The sequence below is a fragment of the Sander vitreus genome, chromosome 13, assembly GCF_031162955.1.
Source record: "Sander vitreus isolate 19-12246 chromosome 13, sanVit1, whole genome shotgun sequence".
Classification (NCBI taxonomy): domain Eukaryota; kingdom Metazoa; phylum Chordata; class Actinopteri; order Perciformes; family Percidae; genus Sander; species Sander vitreus.
In genome coordinates, this window is record NC_135867.1 from 8953832 (window position 1) to 8976007 (window position 22176).

Genomic DNA, 22176 nt, shown 5'->3' on the forward strand with positions numbered 1-22176 from the left:
TGTAGGTATCCAAAGTGAAAGTATTCATTGTGAAAAAGTGTTTAGTTTTAGCATTTTCATGCTTTCAGATTGGTTAAAAAATGAAAGAAATGAAAGAGAGAGGGTAAGAAAAGGAAGAAAACGGAAAGAAAGAAGGATAAGGAAGGCACGGAAGGATAGACAAATGAGAAAAGAAAAAAAGATGATGTAAGAACGGAAGGATATAGGAAGGAAGGAAATGCAATGAAGGAAGAATGAAACCGAAAAAGTAGCATGATGCTGCAACTAATTATAATATTCATTATAAATAAATCTATTCATAATTTTGAATTCGATCAGATCAGATGTGAGAAATATAGTCTGTGATGTCTTCAAATTGCTTGTTTTGTCCGACCAGTTATTCAGTGTAAACACCGACATGAGAATAGAGAAATTGAGCTTACCCACCATCTTTCATCATGCACAGGGGCCTTGATAATTAAAAAAGTACAGTGCTGAACTGTGTTTCCCTCATGCTCTCAAATTAGTCACTGCTACAAGCAGGAGTACTCCAGGGTACATTGTGTTACACCATACTGTACTGTACGTGTGACCGACTGGCCTAAATCTGCTCCACTGCTTCCCCATATTTTAATATACCCTGCCAGTTAATTCTCCCATTTCTCTCTTAAGCTATTTTTTCTAAATGAACCTGAACTCGCAACTCTATCTTACAGATGACCCATTGATTCTGAAAAGAACTTACATACATATACATTAATTTATTCATTCAGTCGTTCACACCATGAAGCTTAAGTCGTCTGTTGTTTAGTAGCCATTAAGAGCATGTCACTCACTCACCACTGCACTAATGAACGTCCTACTGTAGGTGCCTTCTAAACTCCCATTGTTTTTTCCTAATCAGTGTGAGAAGCAAAAGCCTGCATATATATATATATATATATATATATATATATATATATATATATATATATATATATATATAAAATTCTTTTTATTTTCAGTCTTTGAGCTATAAGAAGCAGTGGACATGAAGGCCTATATTATGAGCAAAGCTTAACCCACTCTCTCTTTCTGCCCCTCTGTCTCAACTATATTATCATGTATTCAGTTACATGACTACATCACTGTACTGGAGTACTGTAGCAATTTATTTGAGAATTGCATGGTATGCCATGAAATAAATCAACACAGCGGATCTCAAAGACAGCTCGTCTTGGATTTCTGTGTAATGAGTGACAGTCTTTGGCATGAGGGGAGGTATATGGAGACTTGGTCCAGGATCCTGAGGAGGCAGAAAGCCAATTGGCATTTAAATAGCTGTAGATCCAAGGCTTTGAAACATGTCATTCCTATTGACAAGCTGCTGACTGAAGGACTGGCTCCCAACGTAATTAAATTGTTTTGTCGGAAAGCCCTGCATCCCTGATAGGGATACTGTATGAATTCATAAAGAATATAGTAAGGAAAGGGTTGAATGGGGGGAGAAAACAAAAGAAATATCACAACCAGACCAAAAGTCACCAATTCTTTTTTAGAAGCAATTCTCTGAAGGCACACAGAGTTGAAATGGGGTACGTGTTTTTTAACCACCCAGCCCCAATGATAAATGTGCATGTTCTGCATTTGTACTGTGGTCATTTCTATAAATAACCTGAAGGCAGAAAGGTCAGAATAACTCATTGTCCATCCAGGTCACCTCATTATTAATGGTAAACTACTACTTTGACAAAACAGATTTCTTGTATTTTTTTTTTTCTTCTTTTGGTTTGAATTCCCCCCTACAGTGGCAGATGTGTGTGACCCAGATAGTGTCACATAATGAACTGAGGAGGCGACATTCAAACAGGAAAGCCATATCGACAGAAGCCAAGCAGGGAATTCAGAAATACATGTGTTATTTGTAGTTTTGTTAATTTCCCCCTTCATTAGTTCTGTTTTCTGGTTAATGGCCTGCTCTGCTACTATTTCTACCTGCTGGCAGAGAGAAGGACTTCAGTTGTAAACCTCTAATGAGTCAATATCAGTCCACTGCTGTCAATGTACCTTGGGGAAATGTGGTATGCAGTGCAATCAAATGCACTCTGACTTCTTCTTCAGTTTGATTTATTCTTTTTCTTTTTTCTAAAAAAAAAAAAAAAGTAGGACAGGGAACACAATTTGGTCAAAGCAGTAAGTCGTTAAGCAGAAAGGAATTTGATTTGTGAAAATCTAACAATCTCAACGTTCATCCCAACAATTGTGGTTAGTATTACAACACAGAACCAGTTTAACGTTCCAATGGCCATTGTAAAATACTGTGAAACACTGAAAAAAAGCAGGCTGCTCTCATTTCTGCATATAACTACGAAGGTTATGCACTGTAATCCATATGTATTCCAAATATTTACCACTGTATGCACCACATTGACTGTCTCTGTATAAGATCGCGAAGGCGTATGGAGGAAGTCGGGTTGGGTGGATGTGTCCTAAAACAGGGCTTTCAAGCGGGGAGTTTGTGTCCCGGAAAAAGTTGAGGGGAAAACAAAAGACTTTCACCCACGAAATGGGTGTTTGTATCCTGGGACCCGTTTCAGGAAGGAGGTTTAACAAACTCTGAGTCTAACCCTGAACTCTGAGTTAATTTACCCTGAGATGGGAAACTGAGTTGTCGGTTCTAGAACAGCTGATTTGAGTTGGTTCAATCAACTCAGAGTAGGTTCACTCAGAGACAAGCACGTGCACCACCACTATAAAACGACAGCATGAATGACGCCATGATACTACGATTCACCATGGCAACAACCACAAACAAATTGGTCGGCATACTTTACCCCTCTGGAACTGGAACTACTCATGCGCACATACGAGTTTGAACATATATTTAGTTAAAAACAACATGGCTGCTGCTGCAAAAGAGCGAGAATTGGTGTGGGAGAAAATTGTTGCTTGAGTCAATGCGTAAGCTCTAATATGGTGTATTAATTTGATATTTAATCACAGGTAGCTTGTAGGCGAAAAAGTAAGCTACTACTAATCCAACCACCCATTCTGATGTTGCAGCACCATGTCATTAACAAAATTATAATTTATAATAATTTATTTCTTTTTAATGGCTCTCACTGGTTTGTGTCCAGGGAACACTACAAAAACATTTTAAAAACGTTTCAGAGCGAGGCACACTTTTCTGACGGCTCTGCATACAGTGGCTTTACCACTATGCTCCGCATCACCAGTGTTGTAAAGAAAATTGCCATTTGCAAAAAACATAATGCGACACAAAGAATTTGCTCGGATATAAGAGCATGTCCACGATGGGTGACGTTAGTGATATGAGGACAGATAAGGTATCTACATATCTGATCGACTGTGAAGAAAAACGATACCTCTCAAATAGGCTAGGTAGTTATCTGGTAATGAAAATACATCTATAGTCGGACCTCAATATCATCTCCTGCCGTATGTTTTACTCTCTGCAAAGTCATACAGCTTCTTCATCAACGCGATCGTCAACAAATGGACAAGCCATGTTCGAGGAAAAAAAAAACGTTTTATAGCCTGCCTTACATAGTTATTAATAAACCAACCCTGATTTTGCAGATGCAGATGACAAATCTGCACTAAAATGTGCCTGATACAGACTGAATGAATGAATGAAGAAATGAAAGCACGCTGTGTCAGAGGGATGAGACTGAGAGCAACTCAAGGTTTATTGAAGAAAACCTGCTCCTGACCAGGTTAGGTTCACAGACTCTGTTACCATAGTAACTGACTCTGAGGTGAAGTTACCTCTCTTTCTGAAACAGAAAACCCAGAGTTTCCCTCATCTCTGGGTTATCAAACTCAGAGTTTTCACTAAAGCTGCTTTCTGAAAAGGACCCCTGGAAGTACTACTTAACAATGTTTTGTCACTTTTTTCAACGCTTTTTCTATTTATGGTCAATCAACCTAATTTTTGAGTTTAAAAAAAGCAGAAATTAATTATTTTGACTAATAGTTAAGATCAGAGGATGTTGAGTGAAACACAGACTGGTATATCTCAAAGGTTACTGTTTGGAAAAAATGTCAAATGCGAAGAACGTTGTATCCATATAACGTACAGCCATGCATTCATGTTAATTTGGGGCAATTTGGTTGAAAGCCCTGTACCCAGCTGACAGTCATCTTTTGTCAGCTAAACAGTGGCCGCAGAAAAGCCCGTAACCTCACGGAAGCAATATTGCAAATATGTTGCTTTACAGTCTTTTTTTTCCGGCTAACCATGTCACCTACAAATATTTTTTTTAATGTTCTACTAATTGTCTCTACTGTCTCTCAATTGAACGTGCAATCACCTGTACCCAATGACCGAGTAATGAACTTAAAGAATGAAAAGAGGGGACAAAATATCTTAACCTTTATGTACCACCAAGTAAATACTTCTACTGTAATTATTGGAAGGGGAATTAATGATCACATTATCAACTGATTGCATTGCCTCTCATTAGCTCAGGGGGGAAACATACTCATTATAATTGAGGGCTGTCATCAAATTTGAAATTAGCTTCCTATGTTTGCTCCGTCTAATGGTAATGAAAACACCATTGCTATTGCATGATTGTAGAGACTCAAAAAATGCCGACCAATTCATCTCATCTCTTGGGAATCATCAGAGACCAAATTAATTTCCCTTTTTATGCAGTGGTACAATGAAAATGCAGACTTCCTGTATGCTTTTTCTGTTTGAAATAGTTGATAGCGTTATTTTTGTTCATCAAGCTTGTTTTCTCATCTATCTCTCCTTTTGATGTTTTGCCTGGCATTGCGTGCCTGCCCCCAGCCCCTGGCAACAATATACATTTTTGTATTAACCCAAAACTTGAACCACCCACCAATTAAGAGCTTTCCTTGCTTTGACAAAGAGACATCTAAAAAAAAAGTCTGGTAAACTACATGAATGACATCACATGTAGGTGTTCAGGGTTAGTTGCCCTTTCAGCATTGGTTGATGAGTAGTTAGATTTGAAGCTGCTACATTTATGTGAAGAAAAAGAGTCCCCCCTGTTGAACGAGACTCCCACGCAAAATACAGCCTTTGCCACTAAAGCAAAGTTGTGACCTATTCAGAAAAAAAAGAATGAAAGATGAAGAGTCTTCTTAAGGCATACGTTCACAGACAGAATTTAGATGAAAGATAAAACTCTCAGATAAAAGGGATGAACCTTAGGAGAAATAATAAAAGCCTTGTTCTCAGCGTACATCCCTGTCTTCCTCTTGTTCCTTTTTTGTTGTTTTTCAAGTGTCGGTACTCTGCATTATTGATCTGCACATACAGTACATATGTAGACAAAAAATACTCACACCTTCCAACTATGTGATCATTCTCAGTAAAACTGCGAGGACAGCATACATCATCATTATTTTACCCATGGTGATTGTCATTTGAAGAGTTTCTACTTTATACTTGCTGCAAGTTTTTGGTCCTCAGTGGTCCTCAGATTTACTATTCTCGCAAACCTTTAAGTGCTTAGACGTGTCTTGGACGCAGGAGATCACTGTTTCCTGTTTCTTATAATCAAAGTGTTTTTTTTTTAACCATGATTGTGGCCTTTCCCTAACCCTAACCAATCAAGTTTTTTGCCTAAGCTTAACTTTTCCTAACCTTAGCAAAGCATGAGATGTCGTGTAGGTGTGGTTACACACACTCTCACAGGTGAAACTGACTTGAAACTTTCATGTATAAAGGGCATTGACAGAAATAGTTACACTTTCTTCCCTAAAGCTAAAGCCTAACCTTAAATCGAAATCAAAATATATCTGCCAATTGGGACAAACAGAAAGAGTTTACTTGTTTTAGTCTACCTCCCACTTTGAGTTACTTAAAATCGGCCATTCTTTCTTTGTCTCTGAAACTTTCTCCGCAAGGTCACTGCAGTATTTGGGCAGGGTAATGTTGGATGTTAGTCCAGGTTTCTCTGTCGTCAGTGGGGTTCAGTTAGGCCACATACAGCCCGAGGTGGCCGTCTCCTTCGGTCCCCACACCCAGGCAATTTAAAAGCTGTATACTCTTGGGATCATCAGGCAGCAGCTTGCAGGTCTCAGCAAGGGCTGTGAAAGGCTATGAGATTGCTGTAACTTACACTGCAGGTGTAGAGGAGAGAGGAGGATGGATGCTAAAAATGTAATCAACGCCTGAGCTCGTTCCCAGTCTCAATCTGTTAGCGGGAGTGCGTGCTTGATAATTATTTTCTTTCTATAAATCCGCTTCGTAGGGGTGAGGGTGCAAGTGCAACTGTATTTATATTCTGGGTCTGATTTTTTTTTTTTTTTGTTGACCCTGCACAGAACTCTGTTATTATTTGCTTTATGGGTCTTTAAGGTCATCATATAGTCCACAACTCTGAGAGCCACTTGAGTCTCCATTAGTCAGTACTCTGATGTTATTACTGCCAAAATTGCATGCAGGTAGGTGATTAGCTCTTTGACTGGACTGCAATTTGTTAGAAACCACATATTGTATTATTGAAGTAGCTTGCAAAATGTCCAGGGAGAATGACGCTAATGGAGACTGTTGGATGGGACTGCATATTCTTTATTCTCCAGTACTGCTAAAAAGTCTGATGGAAATGAGAGGAAATCTGTTGTTTTTTTTGTTTGTTTTTTTAAACTAAGGTTCATTTGCACTAAGCATGTTTGGAGTGTTTACTTCTTTTAAATTGTTTTTTATTTATTAAATGTACTAGTGCAGTGCCCGTTGAAAACATGCCTGTTCGGAACGGGCCAATTGCTTGGCCTCTAGTATTGCTGCTTGTAGCTTTCTCCAGAACCATTGTAGCCCGAAATAACTTACAGAAGGCCCCCAAAGCATTTAAAATGCAACACAACTATATACTACTGACTGACTGTGTACTTCTACTTCAGAGGAAAATATTGTACTACTACATTTACCTGACAGAGAAATGATACTGGTTACGTTGCAAATTCAGATTATACTTACAAAATATCACAAGTAAAATATGATGCATTTTTATTCATTAAACTATCCAGCATTATATCAAAGTTGAAAGCTCCATCTTGAACAGACGTTTAGTTAATTATAGTGCCTCTCTTTTCACTTAAAGTAAACATTTTAATGCAGGACTTGTACTGTGCAGTATCAATAGTTTTACTGCCAATACCAACATTGCCAGTTAGAGAAAGGGTGAAAAGTAAATCAAGAAGATGTTTGACTGGGGCCCCCAAATCATTATATTATTATATTAAACATTTCAGTTGATCTAGTCTACCAAAAACCAATAAGTGTGTCATTTTAGTGAAACCTATTTCACATAAGATGTTATCTGATATATCTTTCATCACACACAGGTGCCTACTGGCAACTTTATCTTCAATTCACAACTGACTTTAGCAGTTTAGATAACACTAAACACTCAACTGTCCTGCTGTTATTACAGACGTCAATCACAGACATTTGCCTCATTCATAGACTCATGGCGCTGTGCCCTGCACCACCCATCCGGCTTGTTATGAGAGCCAATCCACAAACTATACTATAGATATACACTTTTGATTTTGGTTTCTGTCAGTCAACATGGACACAACTATTGGGACACCGAACGAGGTGTGTGTTCCCTAACTTTTATAGAGGTAATTAACCCCTTAATGCGTGGAGACTAAAACAGTTATTGAAAAGAAAGTGTGATGTTGATATTTCAATCCTAGTGATTCAGCTGTGGGTGCTTGCTGCTTTCAAATCGGCTCTCTCAGCTCTTTCTGTCCCAGCCTCTGCCATCTCTCTTTAGAGGCCACTGTCACTGTCACTGTCAACAATATGCAAAACCAAATATAAAACCTGATTTATGAGCTTCAAGATATCTAATGCAATGAGTTGAAATCGGTATTAAAGAATTTCTACATCATGGGCATGAATACCTCTATTGAAATAATCACTGAAATTCTTCAAAACAAACAGGTACAACTCACTTAACACATAACACCAATACAGCCTCCATGCAGTGCAATTTATGCTAATTAAGTAATTAATTAGAAATGATTAGGAACAAGAAAAGCAGTGGAAAGAAAGGTATAAAATGTATTGACACTGTAGACAGTGTTTTTACATTTTCACAGCACAAATTATCAAAAAAACAGCAGCAGCAGTTTTAACAATAACAATAATTCCAAAGAAGGCAACAGGGCAGTCACTGGAGCTTGTGTACAGTAGCTACTACACTCTGCATGTCCCTGTAAGTTATACTTCTCCTCAGACTGACGGGATTCTCTGTTAGAGCAAGTAAGAGTGAAAAAGAGTCGGATCCAGAGAGAGAGAGAGATATGGCTGATGCGCATAGTGCTGATGTGCAGTTTGAGAAGTCAGTTCTACACGATGGGCTTGCAGACAGACAGGCAGGCGGGGAGTGAATGCTACTGTACTATTTCTCCTTTACTGCTTTGCCAATGGCTTTGGTGTTGCAATGGGTTTCTCATTTAGTCAGTGCCAAGCTGCACAGACTCTGATAAGGCTTCCCGAGCACACACTGATCCACTCTGCTGAATGTATGGTGAGGCAAACTGGCAGACAGCTTTGCCTGTACTCAGGAAATCTAGAGACGTCATTTTAAATCACTGGGAGTTATGTATTAGCTTAGAAATGTGGGATCTCTTTAAACTATGAATCATCATCATGCATTTTACATAGAATTATTGCTCACACTACAGATAACAAGCTCCCAAGAACAGTTTCATGTGGGATATTAATTTAGAAAGCGACAATGTTGTTTAACCCATCATTCTGACCATGGTATTTCACTCATGGTCAGCTTTGACAGCTTACAGCTGGTCCTATCAGCTGACTCATCTATTCCCTAACCACATTCCCACAGCCATTGAGGTCTTAATAACTTGACAGCTCATACTCTTACTCTGCTGATCATTCATGCTGCTGCTGCTGCTGCTGCTGCTGATGCTGTTGACCGAGGTTGCTGCAAATTCCCTCCACCTCCCCATCCTCCTCCTGCTGTTCTTTGTAGATGGATGCTGTGCAAGCTTTTTTTGGATAATGGCTGGTTGGTTTTGTGCCATGGTTTCATATTTATGAAAATATACAGTATCTATGTTTTTTTTATTGCACTTCCCGCAGAATATCTCAAATGCTACTTGGATTCATCTGGGATGTGTCATCAGTCTTTTGCAGTCTTGTGCAATACTGCTGTAATTTGCTGTAATACATGCTACTACAGTACAGTACTACTACTTTTGAATTTTGGGATGCAACTAAAGATTAACTTAAAGTTGGTTATGGTTGGCATATATCCTGCAATTAGCTAGTATCTTTCATTGTTACTGACAGAGTCCACCTTTCCTTTGCAGGATTTAAGTTCCAGTTTCTAGTTTTATCTCACTGATAGAAGCCTCCCTGAACATTGATATCAGTCATACAGTCGTATCAAAACTGTGTTATGCTACTGCTGTTGCTCCACATTAAAAACATTCATGAACTATGAGGTGGCTTTCAGCAGCCTTAAGAAATGAAAATAACAAAGTTAACGCTAACTGCCATCAATCACTTAAAATGCATTTGCAGTTCAAGTTTTTTGATTACTAATTTAGTCTATAAAATGTCACAGAAGTTCACAGAACTCAAAATTAATTTAATTTATTTTGCCTAATCAGTAGTATTAAATGTACAGTGATATAAATAAGAATAAAGCCGCAAATCCTCACACTTGAACTGACAGTTGTTTGGCATTTCTACTTTCTAAATCACTTGACCAGTTGATCGATCATCATAATTGTTTCAGCATTATCTGAATTTACTCATTGCCTGCTAATGTTGGAGAGTAATGCAATTTTATTAATCATTAACCTTTAGTATTTTCAGTGACTTGTCTTTCTCACTTGTCATACAAAAGACTGTAACATGCAGGGATTTCCCTTACAAGTTAAACATACTGAATATACAGTATGCTAAATATTGAAATGATAAAGTTAAAGTGTTTTCAGTCACAGAAGAAATTCGGGATAGACAATGAAGCTCACAGTAAGCCGATTAAAACAGCTGCCAACAGCGATTATGCAATATGAGGTTTTCCTGTGACTTGTGTCACCCTTCCCAGATTGGCTCAGCTCTCCTAGACCTTGCTGCCCTCAGGAGCAAAGAGTGTCCATCATATTCATAATTATCTGTAAGGGAGGTCCATCACCATCGCATATTAGCAGCACACAGACAGCATGGCAGTAAATAATCCCATCATTTCAGCCAGAGGAGGTCAGGCAGACATAAATTTAACACAGAGCACTTTTACATCCTGGAGGGCATTGTAGGGAGGTTTCATCATCTGATGGATTGGTACCTTTGATTCCCCTTGTCCTCCCTCTGTCTATTAGCCATGGCCAAGAACTTATCCAATAAGTACACATCTGAATTCTAGTAGATGTATGACTGCTGTGTACCATTTGAATTTCTTTACTGGGATTCTTAAGAAATTGTTCTGGCGAGCAACAGTTTACAGCAGACCAGCAACAAATTAGTTTTGATGCCTTACTTGCACCATGCTCTGCTATTAAGAAATGCCTTTTTGTCGGGTCAGACCCATATGATTTTCAGTAAGAAAAAATGTTTTATACCATGTTCAGATTTTAATGCATTAAAATAAACATAAACTTTCCTGACTCTTACATGTTTTAAAGGCTCATCATTTTTGTTTTTTTTAACGATTTGAAAGAAAAAGTACCAAAGTATTTCCCTCTTACTGTATTTCCTACTCACAATGTATTGCTCACATTGTCTTTAAATAAACACTTTTTATATATATATATATATATATATATATTAGGGCTGTCAAAATAAATTAACTATTAGGGCTGTCAAAAAATAACGCGTTAAAAAAATTAACGTAGATTAATCCATTCCATATTGACGTTTGCATACAGACGAAAATCTGGTGCCACTGATATGTCTGCGCTTCTCTCTGCTGCTCTGAAACAGACATTACAGGAAACACAAACCCCGCTGCATGTGACGCTAGTTAACACAATACTCAACAGCAGCTAACGTTAGCCTACCGCTAGCTAGTAGCTGGATTAAACACAGTTAAAATGCTGACAGCTAACCCTAAACGGTGTAAAGTTTGACTGTGTTTTACTGTAGAGGATTCAACACCGGGATGTAACAATCTGCAGCTGCTGTCGGAGAAACAACACAGCCGGTGAAGAAAAAATAAAAAAAACACAGCCGGTGCGTTCAATGAAACTGGTAAACTACAGCCTCATGGTGCATTTGAAGTTATTGTAAATGTCCTTTTCCTATCTGGTGGTTGTTTTTGTCGTTCAACAGCAATTTACTAGTGAAATAAGTTATTGTTATACATTATTATTAAATCATTTAATTTTGACCATATGGCCTTAGCAATAAACAAGCCGTTCTTTAATGTCACCAACTGTTGTTTAGTACCCTTTTTTTTTCTTTTCTTTTTTTACTTTCTTAAAAAGTATCGGTTCAGGCACCGTTAATTATGTATGCGATTAATTTCGATTAATTAATCACAGAGTATGTAATTAATTAGATTAAATGTTTTAATCGATTGACAGCCCTAATATATATATATATATATATATATATATATATATATATATATATATATATATATATATAAAAAAACTAGAGAATGTTATGTTGGGAATTTAATTTTAAAATAACATTTTCACACAGAGTTGTTTTCACACAAACTCAGCCACGTTAGTTGTTGTTCATCAGCGTAACAGCATTACCTCTCACTACTGGAGAGAGCAACATTTGTAAAGTTACAGATTTTTTTGTAATAGAATTATACAATGAAAAAAAATTGTTTCACCATTGAGAGATTTGAACCTCTTTAATGTCCTTTATTATATTATTTTTTATTTATTTATTATATGTCCTAAATTACCTTTTGTCCTCTCATACAATTAATTTCCTTTAGATATGACAGGGACTTCTTCTCTGGTTCTCCCTCCTTCTGTTTGTTTCCCCCTGCCTGACATTTATAAAGTGTGAGCTTGAAGGAAGCTCTGAGTGGTAAAGAGTAGCTCCGTCTCCGGGACATTGGGCATCCATGGTGCAAGCAGCTTCGGATCACTCACTTAAGCAGCTAACATTTCAAACGGGCAATAAAGAGAGTCCTGGTCCCTCTAGAACAATAAAACAGTGTTAGAGTCAGGGGTGGATGCACTGTAATACAGGCAGATATTTCTCTGCCACTGCTGCTGCTGCTGCGCTCAGCAGTATAAGATAGACTGACTCAAAGGACATTCACACCAGCAAAGAAAGAGAGTGTGATTCACTGTGACATCCACTGTAACATTTGTAACATAACTTTCTCACCATTGCCAAAGGATAAAAAGTGTACCTGGAGTGGTAAGGAGGTCATTAGGGCATTATTTATGTCTCCTCTAACAGAAGTCTTAATTGGCTTTTAAAGTATTATTTTCTTAGACAGTAGATTTAGCTTTTAAATACCTTTTCATGATATTTTTCACTTTCTATAGAAATTGTTGTAGGGGAAGAGTAAGTCTGAGCAAAGAGGGGATTGTTCTCTCCATATATGACAAGATGTAAAACAGCGTGGGGTTGTTAATTTGTTTCTGTCCTTCCAGATAAGGTTCAGGGATGAAAGCTAGGTGATGATCCCTCATGTCTGATCACTCTCACGCCTCATTCCTCCTGCAGGAATAACATTGAACAGGGATTTAGCCAAGACCTTGACTTGACTGCCTGCTTGCAGAGAAGAGTGCACACACGTCTTGGTTGTGTGGGTTTGTAAGTGTGTTGTAATAAGTAGAAGGTTAGCCATTGTTGAGACCTGTGTGTGTCATTGTGTGTTTCTTTGGCTTTTGTCTTTGCTTGTGTATTCATGTGTGACTGTGCAAACATGTCAAATTTCATGTAATCCTCCCAGAAATAAACAGGAGATAACTGAGATGTATTGGATTGATGACTACCTTTTATAACTTGCTGTTTTGACCTCCACAACCAAGCAAAACATACCAACACTTTGATAGATGTACTTTTACATTACATTACATGTCATTTATGCTGATGCTGAAGCTGATGCTTTTATCCAAAGCGACTTCCAAATGCTACATATGTCAGAGGTTAAATGCATCTGGAGCAACTAGGGGTTAAAGGAACACGCCGACTTATTGGGACTTTAGCTTATTCACCGTAACCCCCAGAGTAATACCCTTCTCGTGTCCGTGCGTGTTGTAACGCTGTCTGACGGTTCCACCGGTAGCTTAGCCTAGCACAAAACCTGTAGGTAACTGGTTCCAACTAGCCTACTGCTCCGAATAAGTGACAAAATAACGCCAACATGTTCCTATTTACATGTTGTGATTTGTAGAGTCACAGCGTGTACAAAAAACAATGTAACATGAGACAGCCATCTTCTAACCGTAAACAAACTGGGAACTATATTCTCAGAAAGGCGAAGCTCTGCTACTTCTGCTACTTGGGCGGAGTGATTTGCTTTGCAGCAAGCCTTTCTGAGAATATAGAATATAGCAAGTAAGAATAAAAACAGTGAATTAGAATAAAAACAGTGAAATTAGATTAAAAACAGTAAAATTATCTCCCAATGTAGGGGGCAGTTAACAACCATTACACCCATTACCCAGTTAAATCTGTCACCCGTCTGAAGGTCTCAAGCTGTTTAAACAAATCCCCATCCCTTTGTTTGTCTCAAGATGACTTATTTTTGTTTTTAGACTTTGGAGAGAAAGCCAATTTTCATACATGGAGAGCAGTACGTGCAATAAAACAAGTCACGTTTTTTTCTTTACTAAAGCCCGGCTCGCTGTCCCAGTGTCAGGTCAAGCACGAGAGTTGAATGGAGAGCATGTAGTCTTAGAGCTTATTGAGGACTTAATCATGGGTCACCCTGAGCTTTTTTATGAGATAAGGAGACTTTTGCACACCAGGAAACCATGTGTGTGTGTGTGTGTGTGTGTGTGTGTTTACATATGCATAAGTATGAACATATGTGCATCTTTAATATGCACTTTAACATAGAGTACCACAGCGGGAGATATTTGCTTTCTGCTGTAGTCTAGTTGAACCCTTGTTGACTTCGCTGCAGTGACAGTTCTAACAACTGTAGATCTGCTTTGCCAGCACTCCACACTGCTACTAGAGTTGGTGAACCAAAAGTTAGGAACAGTCTTTCTTTTAGGTGCATTCTGTTTCCTCGTTTTGCATTCATTAGCTTTGATAGTTGTTGCGTTGGTAGAGGAGATTAGAGAATAAGATCCATTCCTGTGTACTCTCAGAGGGGGGTCTCCTGCTCTGCAGTGATCGGGCACGGACGTCACCTAATGATTTATTCATATGGGAGAGTTTTTTTCACATTTTCGCTCTCCTCACAATGCTTCTGACTTGTCCGTAGGCCTCGCAACCTCCAACCATCCTGTCAGTGTTCCTCGTGCTGTTATCAGACTCAGGTGATACTAAAGCAGAAGAGGGACACTGTAGAAAAAAGCAAAGGAAAACTCAACTCCCTCACTGCATGGCACAGATGTGTTTTGCATAAATTGCATTGGCCTGTGATTAATTTGTGGTCTCTCATTTCCCTTCACATCCTCATCTGGCAAAGCCTTACAGAGACTCAGGAGCTAGAGGACCAGTCTCGGCTCTAATCTCATAGCAAAGGAGGAACAGAAGCTTGATAGGGTCTAAATGAGGATGTTTACCTTTTGTTTTCATGTGGATTCAAGGATTACTTGTAATTAATTGGACCCCCTGTACCAAAAAGCTGTCAGACTAATTATGCAAACAAAAAACAATTTTTTTAAATGAGTAAACACAGACACACACACACACACACACACACACACACACACACACACACACACACACACACACATGCATATGTACAAATACACACATTATCTATCCCTCTTGCCCTCTTTCTTCCCCTCCCTCTATAAAACACACAAACACATTCAATCCAATTTACAGCTACAAACCAAAGGCTTTAGCTTGTGTAATTGAGGTTAATCAAATGTCTTTTCTTTCATATCTGTGTGTTTGCTCTTGCAGGCAATGCGTGCACCATGTCAGAGTACAACCGGCTGAAGAGCATGCTGCTGGATATGCAACCAAAAGTGCTGAAATCTGGAGAGCAGAGCCAGCAGAGAAACATGGAGGAGAAGAGAGCACTGGTGGACACCATGTTTAAATACCTGGATGTGGACCAGGACGGCCGGCTGGTCAGTGATGAGCTGGAAAAGGTGGGCATCAAACTGAGATGGCCTGATTAATGGGATAGCTGTATGGATTGACAAACAAATGTTTAGGACTGATTGAGAAAGAATAAATTTGAATAAGGGAGGTATGTGCCTGGAATATATCTTCCTGTAAAGGTTTTGCTATGAGTGTCGGACTGTGGGATGGTTGCTCTATACCATAAATGTTTGTCAGTTTTTCTGAACATAAGAGCATTTATTATCTTACATTGACTGTGTAAGAGTATGAGAGATTTCATACCTAATCCAAGACATTTGCCGTTTAGAAATAAAAATGTTATTTGAACTTATTTGAAAATAGAATTCTTTCCTGTTTTACTGAGATCCTCCACGCTACTATGTGAGCCTATCCCTTCTCACATTGGAAGACAGTTGATCAGATTTTTGTTCATTGTGTTCACCAGAGTTATTACTGAATGTTAAAGACCATGTGGTCAAACTGTAACGTAGAGTGAGTGACGTGGCTGGGACATTTAATCATCCCGTTTAACAATGAAAAATGTTTACTGAGGTGGGCTTCCCACAAGGGTCTGTAACAGTGGGGGAACATTAGACAGGATTGGCATTGATATTTGGAGGGTGAGAAAAATTAAATTAGTGTGGGCATCATCTGGTGTCAGGAAATGGGCATCAGAGATGGGTGTTAATTAGACTCCTCCCAACCAATGCTATGATCTCAGCGACTTCTGCCAGAATGTAGTGAACCATGTTAGAGTCACTGCTGACTGCAGACTGCAACCGGATTAATACATTGTCAAATGCTTTACATTCTTAATGTCTAACATTTAAAATGTGCTGTAGCTTTTTATCATTACGTGGAAATTGAAAGAGAATGGCTATATGATGATACTGAAAAACAAGCTTATTAGAAGCTGAAGATTAATAAGTGCAACTAAATGTAGTCTCAAAAATGCCACAGTAAGTAATCTTCTGTCATCTCTCTGCAGTTGTAAATGACTAAATGCTTTGTCCCCTTTTAAAATTAAAAGATATGAGTGATTTCTGGCCTAGTTCTAGCAGCATAAAAACATAATAAAATCTCTCTCTGGCAGAGCTGCACTAAAACATCAAGCAAATGATTTTGATCAATCACAGCTGGCAATTACTAATGCTGACATGTTGCCAGGAAATCTTTAGATATCACGCTCTTATGCTGTAGGAATTCATAAATACAGTTTCACAGAGATAATGCTTTTAAGAACCATATGAATGACAGATTGCAGTCATCCATCCAGACTGTCTCCATTTTGGGATCCATCGATTGTCACAGATGGTCTTAGAGGGTAAAGTTCTGTACTTTGGGTTTGAAATATTTTACCAAATGCTTAAGGACAGATCAGTCTGTCAGTGAACACATGACTGCAGTCTGCTGTAGGCAGCAAGAGGAGAAAAAGTTTGTCACATCCCTTAATCTGCCATGTCACATGTGCAGCGCCATGTAGAATCAATTGGAGGAGATGAACAAGCACGGAGGCTACTTTTTAAGGCTTTGAAATCATAGCCGAAGGAATTAAACCTTGAACTTACAGCACGTCGTGAAAGTCTTATTAGCGTTTTAAAAAAAGTAACAGAAAATAATTGAATTGCATTTCTTAAAATTAAAGAATCTTAATAAAGTAATAAAGACAGCTTTGTAGTGTAGCATCACTAGTCATACAAGTCAGCATCCCGTGTCTCAGATTATTACTGAGTTACCACTGGTCTATTTTACCTTTCGATACACCTGCCTTGTTTGCTGTCTGCCTGCAAGACTCCTTAGTCCCCTGACACACTAACTCGACGGCCGACTGTTGGCATAAAAGGCAGTCGGACTGATCAGTCTGCTCCCAGAGGTCTAAAAAGTGCGCTAATCTGTATTGTTGCCCAGAAAATGAAAACCGGCAGCTGATTGGACGAACGCGTCACGTGGGTCTGGCTGCTCCCGGATTTTTCAACCGGCATAATGGCGGCTCGTTCAGAATTTTACGAAGATAGTTCACCGTAACGTGTTTCTGAAAACATTTTAAGTGAGAAATAGGCCATGCAGTTGCTGAATCTGTCTTCATTTCAGATCGACAAAGGTCAGTTTAAAAGATTTTCGTCAGATTTTGAGAGGCTTAGTCTTAAAATTAGCTTAGTGGAGTGCTAACTCGGAAATGACGAGCGGGATGAACTCTCATCCCGCTCGTCATTTCCGAGTTAGCACTCCACCAATCAGATTAGTCATGGAGTCCAACTGCCCGCCCTCTGACGCAACATGTCAGGTCGGCCAAATGAAGGCCGACAGCACCTCGCCAGACTGTCCGACGGCCGATTATCGGGTTGGTGTGTCACTGCCTTTATTAACTCAACTGCTGACTCAGAACTGTTTTCTTCCTGAGATTTAGGTTTTGTTTAGGTGGTGGAAAGAAAACGGGAACTACTGAGAAAATAGGTCAAAGGCAAACAATCACCAAATCAATGAAATCATTTATAAATAACCCTGAAACTAAATCAGTATCTATGGCTAACTAAAAATAATCATTAGGAAAAAAAAAAAATGTTTTCTAAAAGTCAAGCTCAGTACATCTATAAGTTCACTTTCAACACATGTTGCTAAAAATACTGTATATGAATCAGTCAAGCCTCAACTAACTGTACCGTTCTTAATTAACAATATTAGGTCAATATAATGGTTCACAAATTCAAATGAACACAAACAGCTCCCTCACTCTTCTCCTTTTTAAACAAATGAAGCTCTGTTTTAAGATGACTAAAAGTATTTTGACTTTAATAAAATGATCCTCCGTAAGGACATTCAGCTTTCCAGCACGAGGAATCTTTTGACAAAGATAGTCCTGCACTTTTCTTAGTTAATACTTTACAAAAGCAGCAGCTTTAATAGAATAAAGTTGGTTGGTTGTTTATGTACATAAGGCATTTTCCATCTGATGGAAGTCTTATTCTAATTATTGGGGGAATAAAAATCCCACTCTAAACACTTGGTTGACTGTATTCAGGTTGGCAATTTATTTCAAATCACTACTGCTTCTGCTGGAAACCCAAATGATCTTTTCTTGTAGCACATGGAAAAGCAACTTTTGAAAGTTTTCATGAGAAGGCTCAACTGTAGGTTTAATCACTATTATGTTGTATTGTTTTCTAAAAGAAAACAGCAAAGTCACAATTAGATAATATACAATAAATAAATATGTTAAACGCAGAATGTAGGCAAATGTGAGGTTTTCATTACAGACCGATTCTATTATTCTTCACTTCAGTACTTTAAGAAACAGACTGAGCACAGCTGTTTATATTCATAAAAAAATGTCATGGCAACCCTATTAGAATGACACTGACATTTTAAATGTGTGTAGTATCTCTCCCTTTAAAAATGTCAGATTAACATTTATACCGAATGTGCATAATGTGGTTCTATCTCACAGCAGATAGCTTAGAATAAAAATGAAAGCAAGAGAGAATAGATAAGTAAAGGCTATGATAAAGTGTGAGAATTGTGTAGCTGTGAATGATGGTTACCTATGTCACCTCGCTTTCCCACAAGTTCTACGCACAGTTTTTTTTCTTCAGCTATATGATTGAACAGAGCATGCATGTTTTTGTGTGTAGATCTCTATGAAAGAGCACCTGGAGGACAGCCTGCTGGAGTGCACCATGCAGGACCTGCTGCGCTATGACGACTACAACAACGATGCACACCTCAGTCTGCATGAGTTCTACACAGCTTTCCGTGAGTCTTTATCATTCCTATTTTCTTCCATTTTCCCTTACTGTCAGAAAACAGAGTATATTTTATATACAAAGTATTTGTCCCAGAGACCATTTTATCCTGTAAAACTATCATTCTTTAAAATCTGTCTGCTTTAAAAATGTAAAACAGTGCAGTTTGCCACTACATTTCTTTATAATTGTACATACTTAACTCCTATCTGCCTATGTACATTTAGTGCTTAAGCTACATGCCCAGTTTGCACTCTGTGGTTAATTAGTTAGGTTTAGTTGACAAACCCTGCAATACATATGTCACCCATGCTTTTAACAACTAAAAACACACAGCTTCCTGTTACCACTGTTTACAACCTGATGACCTCCCATCCAGTCAGCCTCTCCACAGCAGCCATCAGGATAAAAGTGTTTCAGCCACAGATAAATTGATAATTGCACACTAGCCCATGTGCCCAGACCCAGCCATGACTATAGCATCTGGAACAGCCATAATAGCCTTTGGGGGGCTGAGCAGCAGCTGAGAGCACAGGCAGGTTCCACCTTATTAAGATCAATAATCGCAATACCACCACAAATTTTACCGTAGCACCAGCATCAAAAATGCGCCATGGCAACCTGCTGAAACTGCTTCTTTCAAACTCACACTTTGTATTTTCTTCTTTTTCTCTTCCAAATCTCACATTAAACTGCAGTAAAAATAAACCTAGATCTGAATCCAAAGCAGTGATAAAATCCAGTAAAGTTGATGAATCCAGCAGTTAGCTGTGGCAGGTGGCCATTTCTAAGGCGCTACCTTCAGCTTGTGCGGGTCCATTAAGCCTCACCACTAATTTAGCCTCCTAATGACTGGTTTTAGTGGGAACCATCCTGCTATTATTCCGTTACACTCCCCTCACCTTCCAGATGGGCAGTGAGCAGACATTGCATGGTATTTATCTACCTACAGGTTACAGGCCTGCCTGCAGGGTTCTGGGCCGTGTTTCTCAATGCATTTTATGTTTGACAAGCAGTTGAAGAAATGGGTTGGGACCAATAAAACAAGCTATTGATCAGATGACCCTCAAGGTTAACTATTGGGCTAGAGAAAGGCAACACCAATTGGGAGTAGTTATTTTTGAGTGGTGCATCTGGTGTTCTGGATAATGTTGATTTTGTGTGTGTGTGTTCGTGCGTGTGTGTGAGTGTGTGTTGTGTGTGTGTGTGTGTGTGTGTTCGTTCGTTCCTGGGATTCAGTCAATGCTCTCCCCAGTGAGCGGTCTGGGAAGCAGAGCATCCAGCCAGGAATCACAGGTGTGTTTAGCAGGGTGGAAATTTACAATACGGTCGTCAGCTTGGAAAAAAGAATATTAATAACAATAGACTTTAATGATGTGAGAAGGTATTTTGCCCTGGTTGATATTCTACTGTCAGGCCAATTGTCTGATCTGAGGTGAAATGCATTTGAAATCTAAGCTCTGGCCGTGTTTTGGAGACCCTATAATATGTTGGAGAAAATTTACTCAGGAATCCTTCTTTAGTTTTCATCGTTCTCCTCTGTTGATACTTTCTATCTTTTCTGCGGCTTTGATGTAAGAATCAAAACCCAAAAAGACAACTCTAACTAACTGTTAAGAAACTGTGATTGTGTTGTCATGTTCGCTTTGTTGTCTTTGCTTTATTTAATGTATACACCCTAACAAGCACACCGCTCAAGCTCTGTTCTGTTGCCACCCAAATCTATCAATACATTTTTATTTGTCACATAAATCGTACAAGGTACACTTCCAGTGAAATGTTATCCCATCATTTGACTGGTTGACATTTGAAAAACCTTGACCGGCCAGACTAGAGTCAGCAGGAGACTGGTGAGTTGATTTCCCTATCCTAATAAGCGACTCATCCTTCATTTACAACTGTTACAATAGTTATTAGCACTATCAGATCAGCTCTTGAGGCTACTTTGGAGTATACTGAAGAAAAAACTAACATTTGTATCACTTACACGTATTGATTCCAAAATGCTTTAAGGTGTGTTTAATTCATATTAATTCATAATTCATAAGTCTTGAAAAAAACACTGATGACCTACATTACTACTAAACCGTACTAACTACTAAACCGTGTATTGATAAATTGTTTCTTAATAGTGCTTGTCAGAGGGCTAAAGTGACTTCACAATTAAATTCACAGTATATAACGCTAAATTTTGAATTCTACTTGAGCTGCAACCAATGATTATTTTAAAGATTATTTTTCTGGGCATTTTAGGCCTTTAATTCCACAGGACAGATGAAAACATGAAAGGGGAGAGAGAAGAGGAATGACATGCAGCAAAGGGCCGCAGGCCGCCGCGTCGAGGAGTAAACCTCTATATATGTGCGCCTGCTCTACCTTGCTCTTAAGTTGTTGGTAGTTTTTTTTATTATCTTTTATTTTGTTAGAAATTAGTGACAAATGTCCATCACAAGTTTCCAGAACATAATGTAACATCCTGGGATTGCTTGTTTTGTCCTACCAACAGTCCAGACCCAAATGGTATTTGGTTTACAGTGATTAAAAAAACCCAGAGAGAATTACCTCTTGTTCTATGCTCTATGACAATAATTAACCTTCTCTTGGCCATAGAGCATATTGCAGGACAGAGATAACCGCATAATGACTTTAAATCAGCTCTGTAGTGTCCTGGTGTATGGTTTCACAGGGCTCTGTTTCCTAACATTTATTACAGTGTCAGCATTGTGTAGGAGTGTAAGGCTTGTACACGTGCCCTTTGTATCTCTATTAGAACCACTGTAATTACACAAATAATAAATGTGCAGGAATTTGCCTCATGGACGTTGGCACTAATGCCAGAGCCGAGATGATTCACATTAACAATTTGGTAAAAGACAACAGTGCATTAGCACTGAAGCTGATAGGTGAGCAGGCGCATTGAGATATGTCTCAAGCCTGCAGATATAATATATCAAGGTCAGAGCTCCTTTGTGGATACAAGTGTCGTATATATGAAGGTGCCCTGCTGTGATACATGGACTGCGCATGCATTATGTATGGCAAGTAACCTCTTGTAAATGTGAAGTCTGAGATATCAGCGCTAGACTTCATAATATTGGCTTTTACACCATATCTGGAGTTGTACTGTCCTGAACAGTGTATGTGTATTTATTGAATAAATGTTTAGCACATCAGGCAAACATCCTTATGGCTGCAAGGTGGACGGTGCAGGTCCCATTGGAAAGCAATACAGGTTATACAGTTAGAAATGGGAAAACACTG

General features: G+C 38.7%; 1 protein-coding gene across 1 annotated transcript in view; it reads left to right on the forward strand.

The window, feature by feature from the left end:
• fstl4 (follistatin-like 4) overlaps positions 1–22176 on the forward strand; it is a 206017-nt gene that overhangs the window by 115688 nt on the left and 68153 nt on the right. The window contains exons 4-5 of the mRNA XM_078266348.1: positions 15011–15201; positions 18805–18925. Of these exons, the coding sequence (XP_078122474.1) occupies positions 15011–15201; positions 18805–18925 (312 nt within the window). The remainder of the gene's footprint in view (positions 1–15010; positions 15202–18804; positions 18926–22176) is intronic.